Consider the following 11,832-nt stretch of genomic DNA (forward strand, 5'->3'; position numbering starts at 1 on the left):
TGTTTCTTTTTGCTAAAAACTGTCATGATTGGTTCTCAGGTTTAAGCTTCCTCTCACTTGGATTAGTGCACAAGTGTTTGATTGCTTGTGAATTGAAAATTGCCATTGAAACATGAACGAATATTGCCAAAAACTATTGAAAGTTGAGATTCAAATGAAAAATCGAATTTATGAATAAGAACATATCAATTAAATGAAAAATGAGATGAAATTCTAAGCAGCTTGAACAATACCACTCTGATACCATTTGGTAGGACAAAAATTCAATGAAAAATGTTAAATACGGAATTAATTGACATAAAGACAAAATACAATTTAACACTTTGATTTATTCGAGAATGAATTACCACTTGATAGGAATGCCCATTCGTAGAACTTGTTGTGGGTGTTGTCTTTAGTCTTCCTCATCATAAGAATATCAAATTTCAACTCCTATGATCATTCATGTATCTGTTCACATGCTTCAATTCATCATGCACTACATTTACCTCCTCGAGTCCATTGCGCAATGTGTCCACTTGATCTCACATCATTGCCATTTCCAACTGAATCTCTATGCAAGTAATCTCCATCCATGTCTTGTAGGCCATGCTCGTTGGTGTTGTTTCCATTGAATGAAAAATATAATCTTATCTGGATCCATGAGTTTGTTCTCGAAAGGGAATGATAAACTTTTTCGAGAAAAGGGTAGAATGTTAATGCATATTGTCGATTTACGGTTTCTATAAGGCGACGCTTATATATGGTGGACCAACGAATTAAAAGACTTTAAAATTGGGACTAAGATTTGCATAGTAAGATATATGATGATTTAGGCTGGATGGAGTGGCTCGCTAGCCTCGTCTCTACCACTCCCATTGAAGTTGCTAAGCAACTCACCATCCATGGCTTGCCACATGTTCAACGAGATGTGTGTGTATGTGTGTGTGTGTGAGAGAGAGAGAGAGAGAGAGAGAGAAGGTGGTCTTCAAGGGCTGTAATTGATGCTTCTTATTTTGACTGGATCCCACTTCACATTTTACCAATTTGTTGTTATGCTACGTTCCTCCTTTTAACATGAGAATCGGAAAGAACGCGTTCTTCCTTTTTAAGGGAAGAAGATAAAAGAAGTTATACATTTGCCCCCAAAGTTTCACCAACTTGATATTATTTGTCCAAAAACAGAAACCTTTTTATTTAATATTAAATTTTTATGTATTATAAAAAAATATAATTTATTTCATATGAAATATTTGTGTATTAAGAATATAATTTATTTTATTTTGATAAAGAATATATATATATATATATATATATATATATATATAACTTATTTAATTTTGATATAAAATAAAAAAGATGTGCTAAGGTGCTACCACTCCTTATGAAATGTTAAGAAAAAGATGCTAGCACGGTGACAAACAAAAAAATGACATGATAATAAAAAAATGATGTGATAAGGTGCTAGGAGTGCTACAACTCCCTCGAGCCTTAGAGCATCAACAATAATGAGTTCAATGCGAGAGTTGAATAAGGTGACAAGTCTAGTTGTCATTCAATGGATGAAATTCTACCATAGTGAGGTGTCACTTTGACATTCAATAAATTTGAAGTTCAATGACCATTGAACTCTTCAATGAAAAAAATGAAAATTTTCTAATCTTAAATACAGAATTGAACTTTATAAAGTTGAATGCATTGTAAGAAAAAATTGATTAAGTTGTATGGAATGTTGAAAAATAATATGATTGAAGTTCAATTCATTATGGATGTTCTTAGACACACAAAGATATGTACACACTTGGTACATCAATTTCATTTAACTTATTCGCAGTCCCATCACAATCATTTATCTACGTGGTATTTACTACCGGTAATTTCAAGAAAAGGGACCAAATAAATAGGCCTGTCGAAAAAACCCGAAACCCGTTCTAGCCACCCGACCCGTTTCGAATTCGGGTAGAATGGGTCGGGTAGAACGGGTAACGGGTGTGAACATTCGGGTAATAGGTTAACCCGATAACAATATAGGTCGGGTTTTATGTATGAATATTTATTTTCGGGTATACCCGAATATCCAAATTCGTTTTTTAAATAATAACAAATATATAATGCAATCACGTACACACACTTCAAATAAAACAAAAACCTTCATTTCCTTCTTATGAACGACGGCTCGACAGTCGACACAAACTTGCAAAAGGAATACGACGTTGAAGCTGAGTCCTGAACCGTCATCACAATTCTCAATTTCTCACTATCGCACATAACGAAATTAAAAAAAGTACATAACATATTATAATGATTTGTATTGTTATTATATATGTAATTGTTAATTGTATGAAGTATTTTCCTACCCGATTCTTTATTAAACCAACCAACATGTAAAAAAAAATTATCAATAAGTTTCATTTAAGAAATTTTCGGGTATACCCCGACCTCAAATCCGAAAACCCGAAACCCGAAAACCCGAATTACAATATAGGTTGGGTACCGGGTAATATTTTCTTAAGGAAATACCCATTCTACCCGACCCGCTCTATCCGAAACCCAAAAATTTTACCCGTTCGACACACCTACAAATAAGTACTTCCTATGTAAATTGTTCCCTTTAAAAAAAGAAAAATGATTTAAAGTTCTTTTAAATGTCATGAAATCTTTAATCGCATAACAAAATTCTCGAAATTATTAGGTGGGAAAAAGTAAGAGGTTGAAAGTGTCACGTGAGTGAGAAGAAGCTCAAACCTCAAAGCATACCTTTGTTTAAAGTTAAGACAAAGGGAAGATCTACAATTGCTGTGACCCTCTTCCGACACAAGAGAGAGGAACAAAGTAAGTAGTAGCAAGTAGCAAGATCAGTGAGCAGAAGCTTGCTTGGGCTGTTGACCGACCTTCTTTTTTAATTGGAGAAATTCACTTAAAGCAACTCACTTTCATTCCTTAGATTATTACAATACAAATCCCAGATCCAAGGTACCCATTTACCATATCTTGTTTTGAACTTACAAATTTCTCTATCTTCTTTTATTTTTCCATTATATAAGACGCTGGAACCAATAAAGTTCGTCTCTTTATCGCTTCTTGTGTCTGCTTTTTTCCTCATTTTGGAAAGTCCTTTTGAATCTCCATTCTATTGAACCCTGGGCAAAAGAGATTTTTCTTTTCTTTAAGTTACAAGCTTGATTTTTATATCTTTTGAAGTTGTAGCTAAGTAGTTTTCCTTATGGTCACACACCATTGCCGATGATATTTTCCCCTTATGATTCTCCTTAGTCCTTAACTTGTTGTCTTTGAAGGGTGTTTTGTCATTTTAGACATTTGAATCGTACGCTATTTAGCTTTACAAGAATCGTATTTTTATGTTTTCTTGGTTGGTATTTAGACATGTTAGAAGTACACAAAATACATACATATAGTTGGATATTTCCTGTTAAAAAATGCAATCTTTATGGAATGTAGGAACCAAAAGTTATAGAGAATGATAATGTATGGTTACAAACCATTGAATATGATATTTTACCCCTTGTGTTTCTCTTTAATTTGAGATCTTTAAAGGGTATTTTGTTATTTTAGACATTCGAGGCATAGTCATATGCTATATTGGTCTACAAGAATCGTACTTTTATGTTTTCTTGGTTGGGATTTACTATTTAGACATTTTAGAAATACTCAAAATGCTTCCTGTGTCAAAAGATGCAATCTTTAAGTAAAGTACTGATTTTTTTCCCTCTCTGTTACAGGGTGCTCACAGTTTATGTGATTTGAGACACATTCAATCATACCACATTTCATTTAAAATGTGATTTATGTGACTTTTGAAGCAATTAAGGAATGAAGAAGTGGACAGGAGGTGTATTGATCATAGGACTTGCTTGTATATTACTTGTTAGCTATAGTTTTATCCAAAAACAACCCGAAAAGCAATCTTCATATGAATTCTTCCATCCTAATCAAGAACACACCAATTTTAGTAACTCAGAGCAACCAAAAGGGGAAAAGTTACAAACTTTTGTTAAAAGGCCACGCCTAGTTAATCTTGATGGACTCAATTATCTCTTTAACTCGACTCACATGTCTAAAGAAGAAGAAGGGAAGCCATTGTTGGCATGGGGGCAAATGCGTCTTTTACTTTCTAGATCGGATTCTTTGCCCATGACAGCTCAAGGGATTAAAGAAGCAGCTGTGGCATGGAAAGAACTACAGTCTACAATTGATGAAAATAGAGCCTCTAAGTTTGTTCATAATAAGGAGAGGAATTGTAGTTTTTCGGTTATTTCAATGAATAATGCTACTTCTTTCTCTATACCTTGTGGACTTATTGAGGATTCTTCCATTACTGTTATTGCTATACCCAAGGGGAATCAAGATGGATTTCAAATTGAATTTGTGGGATTGGAAGGGAAAGAGGAAGCGGATGTGATTTTGAGCTATAATGTGGTTTTATCGGGAAATAATTTCACAAAGGAGCCATTTATTGCTCAAAATACATGGACTTATGAATTTGGATGGGGTAAAGAGGAAAGATGTCCTAGTCATGGGTCTCCAAACAATGCAAAAGGTACTTAGATGATGTTTCTTTTTAACTTAATGGTGTAAAATAGACTATCATTTTTTCATCATATTTAGATGAGTAAATTACATGAATGGTCCTTATGGTTTGGGGTAATTTGCGTGCTTGGTCCCTAACTTATTTTTTTAACTCGGAAGGTCCTTACTGTTTGTTTTTGTTATGCGCTTGGTCCCTACTGTTTGTTTTTGTTACGTTTTTAGTCCCTGTCTTACCAAAAAAAACTATTATTTAAATAGGGAAAAATGATGGGGCATGTAAGGTAATGTGAGGGGGGTGGGGTTGGTTGTGTTTATTTAAATAAATTAAAAAATCAAGGGAAAAATAGTCTTTTTAGATAAGACAGAGACCAAGCACGTAACAAAAACAAATAGTAGGGACCTTCCAAGTTAAAAAAATAAGTTAGGGACCAAACACGCAAATTACCCTAAACCATAGGGACCATTTGTGTATTTTAATCTATTTAGACGGAAGGGTAAAATGGTCATTACTCTCATTCCGACCAAAAAAGTAACAATCTCTTTTCAAATACTAAGCAGTTTTTATGATTGGATAAAATTTTCAAAGTAGATTGCCCTAACAAGAAAAGAACTTGAAGTACAATGCTATATAGTTATCTTCATAAAAGAAAATAGCATAATGAATTCCATGCTTGTATTTCAGTTGATGGACTTGTAAAGTGTAATGAACAACTTATGGGAAGCTCATTGGAAGAAAACTCAACTTCTAAACAGCTTATTGTTAACAATAAGAACAAATCGAGTAATGGTTCAGATGTAAGTGGACATGATAATCATATGGTTTCAAACTTTCCATTTTTGGATGGAAGTTTGTTTACAGCTACAATTTGGGTGGGTGTGGAGGGATTTCATGCCACTGTAAATGGAAGGCATGAAACATCTTTTGCATATCGAGAGGTAAGCTTAAGGTATGATGATTTTCAGGCTACAATTACTATTTTTACTATGTTTGACTAATTGACTTGCATTGGATTTGGAACATATGTTTTTTCTAAATGCGTTCAAAACACAATTTAATGATTTAATCACGATAGGAAACACTCTAGTGGTTAAACTGATAACCTGATGAAAGACGTATATCTGTTCTCCTACCCAAAAAAGGTGGGAGGACATCGATTTGCTTTCTATCTCTCTCATCTAGTGAAAAGACGCAAATACCCTTCTTACTACGCTGATGTTATCTACTTATGCAGAAACTCGAACCATGGTTAGTAAGTGGGGTTAGAGTGAAAGGTGGCTTACATATCATATCCACCTTGGCTAAAGGCTTACCAGTGTCTGAAAATCTTGACATGGCTATTGATCTTGAGGAGCTCAAAGCTCCATTGATATCTAATAAAAGCAAGAGGCTTCTGTTATTGATTGGAGTTTTTTCTTCTGGGAATAATTTTGAAAGACGTATGGCTTTGAGAAGATCATGGATGAAATATGAAGCTGTTCGTTCTGGAGTGGTTGCTGTTCGTTTTTTCATTGGTCTTGTGAGTGATACATTATATTACAACATTCAACTTTTTAATCTTTTTTTTTTTATTAAGGCGTTGTACTTTGAAAAAGCTACCCAGTTTTTCTTTTAGCATTGTGATTTCAACTTTTCTTATTAGGAGTCATTACACTTCCAGAAATCTACCCAACTTGCTTTGTGTTTAGATGATTTTGCTATAATTGGGTAGTTTTTTTTTTTTTTTTAAAAACTTTTTTTAATGTACAATGTTGCAATATGAAGAAATGAAATTACTTTGCTATTTCTTGCATACCAAGATGTTCAGTTGATGCCCTTTGTTAGTTTTAAACTTTTAATCAATTTCTGTTTGAATGTTTTTACTGCAGCACAAGAACAAGGAAGTTAACTTTGAGCTATGGAGAGAAGCTCAAGCTTATCAAGATGTTCAATTGATGCCCTTTGTTGATTATTACAGCCTACTAACTTTGAAAACCATTGCAATTTGCATTATGGGGGTATTTAATTTCATACACTAATGTTCAATAGTAGAAAAAGCAATGTACTTTCATATATTTGTAAAGCATTGTACTTTGAAAGTTTACCTAATTATAACAATATCATCAAAATGCAAAGTAATTTTCAGTGCTATACTTTGTTAGCTCTTATAAAGTACCATGTTCCTATTTAAAAAAAAAATGAAAGTACAATGCTATAATAAGAAAAAAAATTGAAATTACAATGTTGTAATAGAAAAAAATGATAATACGATGCTATAATCGATGATAAAGGGAAATACATTGCTATGATTTGCATTTAGCCCAAAAATAAATATGGAAGAAAAAATGTCATTCTCGTGTATTCCTTATAACTATTATGACAATTTCTTTTTCTCATAATTTGCAGACGAAAATTTTCCCGGCAAAATATATAATGAAAACAGACGATGATGCTTTTGTGAGAGTGGATGAGATTCTTGCTAGTCTTAAAACCAAGACTTCAGATGGCCTCTTGTATGGTCAAGTATCCCTTGATTCCAAACCACAAAGAGACAAAGACAACAAATGGTATATTAGCACTGAGGTACTTTATCTTTCTTTACCTTTTACCTTTTTGCCCTTACCTAAACACATGCTTTATAGGGCTAGTTTTCATCTCTTTATCATAGCATTGTACTTTCAACTCTTTTCTTCTTAGGAATTATACCCATTGTAGTAATAAGAGTTGCTTTGGATTTGGATGAGCTTTTTGTAATTGGGTACATTTTCAAACTACAATATTGCAATTAAAAGAAACGAAAATCAGATGCTATGATAAAGAAATCAATGAAAGTACATTGTTACTTATTGCATTTCATCTGACAAGTAATTATTGACATTAGTCCATGTCAAATGCACATGAAACAATATAAGGCCATGTGTTCCATGATTTGTAACAAACAGGGCCCACATCCTTACGAATATGGTTTTTTTTAATTGGTTGTTTGGACAGGAATGGCCACATGAGTCATACCCTCCATGGGCACATGGTCCGGGATACGTGATTTCAAGAGATATAGCAAAGTTTATTGTCCGAGGCCATCACGAAAGAAGCCTCAAGGTTAGATTTTTATTTATTTATTGCTTTGGGCAATTTGGTAATTTAAGAAGTATCTACAAGAGGAACCATATAGGGTTAAATGCAAGAAATAGTAGCATACTTCCATTGATTTGTTTATTATAGCATCCTACTTTCATTTCTTTCTATTACAACATTGCACTTTAGAAATCTATCCGATTGTAGCCATGTCATCTAGATGCAAAACAATTCTCATTGCTATAATTGGTTAGATTTGGGAGAGTATTATGTCCTAATAAGAAAGAATTGAAAGTACAACGAACCTATAATTGTGTAGATTTTTCAAAGTTAAATGTGTTTTATAAGAATTAAAATTGAAAGTACTTTGTTATTTCTTGCATTTAGCCCGAATCATATGTTGTGGATTCTTGTGATTTACGAAAGTGATAAAAGCATCCACAGTAGGAGCTTTTGTAGGGGCTTAGAAAATTCAATGCCTTTTCAAATAACTTGTAAATGTATAAGCTCTTGCAATGATTGTGGTGGGTCCCATCCCCATCCCATAGGTGTTTATACTTTATACAACTAATACAAACAACATTACAATGATATAAACAAAATTAGTGGGTCCCATTCCCATAAATTATCAAATTGAAAAAGCTCTCATATTGGGGAGATATATTGAGCTTTTACATAAATAAACTCCACCAAAAAGCTTTCCAGTTGTAGATGCTCTAAGCTTTCGATGTTTTGAGGTGGGATATTGACTAAACTACCCCTCACTCCTTTTTTAGCTTTTCAAACTAGAAGATGTTGCTATGGGTATTTGGATTGAAGAGTTCAAGAAACATGTTCGTGAAGTACAATATGAAAATGATGAACGGTTTTACAATGCTGGGTGTGAGCCAAATTACATACTTGCCCATTACCAGAATCCAAGAATGGTTTTGTGTTTGTGGGAGAAGATGCAGAAAGAACACAAACCTGATTGCTGTGATTGAGATTTAGAAATTTAGAATCACTCTTGAGTCTTGAATGTAACATGCTTTGTTGTTGTAATTCATTATTGTGTTGTACATTATGCAGAAGTGGTGGTACGTTTGGCAATCATGTGGACCTCTGTAGGCTTTCATGTTGCATAGTTTTTTTGTTCTTCTTTATCGTAACATGCTAGTTTGTAGAAGATGGAGTTCGTATCATTGAAGAATGCGAAGTAGAGTAGAAAACGATGAACAATTAGATATTTGAAGGAGTTTCTATTTTTTGAGCTTATTAAAACATTTAAACAATTGAATATGAATGTTTTGAAATATTTTGTAGGATATTTGGTAATATTTATTTATTTTTCTTTTAAAAAACATTATTTACAATTAGGTCCCTCACTAGTCTTGAGCGAGCTTCTTATATTATAGGTTTGGTTTTTAACTTTTGTAAAATCAATTTGCTAGGTTATTTAAATAAGAGTAAATTACACGAATGACCCTTATGGTTTGGGGTAATTTGCACACTTGGTCTCTAACTTATTTTTTTAACTCGGAAAGTCTCTACTGTTTGTTTTTGTTACGAATGTGGTCCTTACTTTTTGTTTTTGTTACACATTTGGTCTTCGTCTTACCTAAAAACACTATTATTTAAATAGAAAAAAATGATGGGGTAGGTAAGGTAAGGTGAGGGGGTGAGGTTGGGGGTGTGTTTATTTAAATAAATTAAAAAATCAAGGGCAAAATAGTTTTTTTAGGTAAGATAGGGACCAAATGTGTAACAAAAACAATCAGTAGTGATCTTCCGAGTTAAAAAAATAAGTTAGGAACCAAACATGCAAATTACCCTAAACCATAGGGACCATTCGTGTAATTTACTCTTTAAATAATTAGAAATTTCGTCAAATAATCATTTATGGGGGTGTTTTAATGATTTAACCATGAAAATTGAACTTTTGTAGAATGACCACCAAATCCGCAGAGCGAGCTCTGCGGATCGCCTAATGCCTTTGCGGAAATAGGAATTCACTCAGGAATTAAGTGACAGGTTTAATATTGTAAATTCACTAAAAAGAAATACCACATTCCTTACTTCCTTCGCTACGGAAACTTGGTTTCGTTTGGGGGAGTTTGCTGCAGAAGACAAAGATAGGCGAGACTGTTGCATCACTGGACCAACAAAAGAGAAATGGTGAGGTGATCCCGGAAAGTGCAAGAATTATACGATAATGTCTTATCTGATGGGTATGGAACTCATGTAAGTGTTATCTTCTTTTTGAAATTCTATGAAACCCTAATTAGCATTAGTAACGTCAATTTTTTATTTTAAAAATATGTTATTGAATCAATATTATGTTCTGTAGGGTGTATGGTAGTTTAATAGATCAGAAAAATCATGATTCTGCTATTGTTACCTGAAGAACAAATCCTCAGAGGAGTGGTCCTGAAGAACAGATTTGTAGAGGACCTTTGGCAAAGGCCTCTGCGGAATTATTTTTTAAATTTTTTTTAAGGTTTTTATTTTTTTAAGGGTTTTTATTATTATTATTTTTAATAACGATTTTGAATTTGTTGTAAATATGATTGAGTTGTTTTTTAATAAATAATGTTGTAAATGTGATTGGGATTGAGTATTACGATTTTTATAACTATTTAAAATAACAATGTACTTTAAAAAATTTATGTTAATTAGCTTAGTTTAGGTTAAAATTTATAACTATTTAAAATAACATTGGGCTGCTAATTGATGAAATATATGTTTTAAATTGTGTTACACAAATTGTCCCTCTTGCATAGTGCATTGCTATATTGTTTAAAGAAATTTATCTTATATAGGTTAGGTTAGGTTTATATTTGTAATTTCTAGCATTCTTGTTGGTTTCGGGTTTAAATTTATATTATATAGCTTAGTCTAGGTTAAAAATTATAACTTTTTAAAATATAAATTTATGTTATATAAATTAGCTTAGTTTAAAATTTATAAATATTTAAAATAACAATGTACTTTGATAAATGATGAAATTTATTGTGTTACACAAATTGTCCTTCTTGCATAGTACATTGCTATATCGTTTAAAGAATTTGTAATAATTTTCCATACATATATATATATATATATATATATATATATGTGTGTGTGTGTGTGTGTGTGTGTGTGTTATCTTTTGCAGCATAGTATGCGAGGATGGACCCAATAGGTCTACCTTATTGCCTTGTAGGTGATGAGTGGACTCGCATAACATGTTTGTTCAACCATGAGATGGGAGAAGTACAAAACCGACGTAAAGAAGATATTGTTATTTGTAACGACCCAAATTTTCAAACAATTTTTTTCATTTTTAGATAATCAAAACTTTTCCAATAAACCATAAAATCTCAAGAACAATTGTTTTCGAATTCATAACATCAATATTTTTATTTCAAATATCAAAGTGTTCCATAAAAACGCTTGAGAGAGTACATGTCGTGCCATCAAGCCTTGCCCTTGCCCTTAGGCTCAGAAGTACCTGAAACAAACCAACAAACTATACTATATTAGCTATAAAAGCTACATAAACCACATAAGCCATGCATACAACATATAGGGATGCCGTGGGCTCCCCTAGGGTCTTACTCCAGGATGCCATGGCTCCCCACATGGTCTTACACCTAAGTGCCATGGGCTCCCCCATGGTCTTTAATGGGAAATGCTCTCCACATGGTCTTACATCCAAGTGCCATGGGCTTTAATGGGAAAGCCATGGGCTCTCCACATGGTCTTACATTCAAGTGCCATGGGCTCTCCCATGGTCTTCCATACAAGTATAACACATATACAACTAGCATACTGTAACGCCCGCAAATCCGGGCTAGTCAATTTAGAGAGAATGAGCGTCAAAAATGAGTTTTTGATGAAAGATTATTTATAAGGATTAATCTTAACCAATTTTAGTATATGTTACAAGGGTTCCGTACATATAAAGAACGCCGAAATCCGAGTTATAACGAAGAAGTTATGGCTCGTTGAAGTTTTACAGCAAAACCGACACGGCACCGAGAGACATAAATAGTGAATTTACGATAGAGGACTTTGCAGCCTTAGTGATCTAAACAAAAGTTGTAGTATACATTAAAACCGATAACATACAAAAAAAGAACGCCCAAATCTGACTTCGTATGAGGAAGTTATGAATTTTCTAAGATTTGGCTTAGCAATGCACAACCCGAAACTCGAATTTTAGATCAAGCGGTTTTTGGCCTATGCGACCTAAATGAGAATTGAAGATCTCATTAATAGTAGCATAAAGATAA

At 33.2% G+C, this 11,832-nt stretch overlaps 1 protein-coding gene across 2 annotated transcripts; it reads left to right on the forward strand.

The window, feature by feature from the left end:
* The first annotated feature begins 2,717 nt into the window (after positions 1–2,717).
* LOC145056699 (Galactosyltransferase family protein) lies at positions 2,718–8,885 on the forward strand. 2 transcript variants are annotated; one of them, XM_079004410.1, is made up of 8 exons: positions 2,718–2,952; positions 3,720–4,537; positions 5,210–5,463; positions 5,760–6,044; positions 6,394–6,522; positions 6,911–7,087; positions 7,496–7,603; positions 8,356–8,885. In XM_079004410.1, exons 2-8 carry the CDS (start codon positions 3,811–3,813, stop codon positions 8,560–8,562), a joined length of 1,887 nt encoding a protein of 628 aa, XP_078860536.1. In that variant the 5' UTR covers positions 2,718–2,952; positions 3,720–3,810; the 3' UTR covers positions 8,563–8,885. The 2 variants fall into 2 exon arrangements, with proteins under 2 accessions (XP_078860536.1, XP_078860537.1); XM_079004411.1 differs by lacking the exon at positions 2,718–2,952 and adding an exon at positions 2,992–3,040.
* The last annotated feature ends 2,947 nt before the right edge of the window (positions 8,886–11,832 follow it).

Source organism: Lactuca serriola, chromosome 6 (assembly GCF_051521515.1).
Source record: "Lactuca serriola cultivar US96UC23 chromosome 6, Lser_US96UC23_V15, whole genome shotgun sequence".
NCBI lineage: Eukaryota > Viridiplantae > Streptophyta > Magnoliopsida > Asterales > Asteraceae > Lactuca > Lactuca serriola.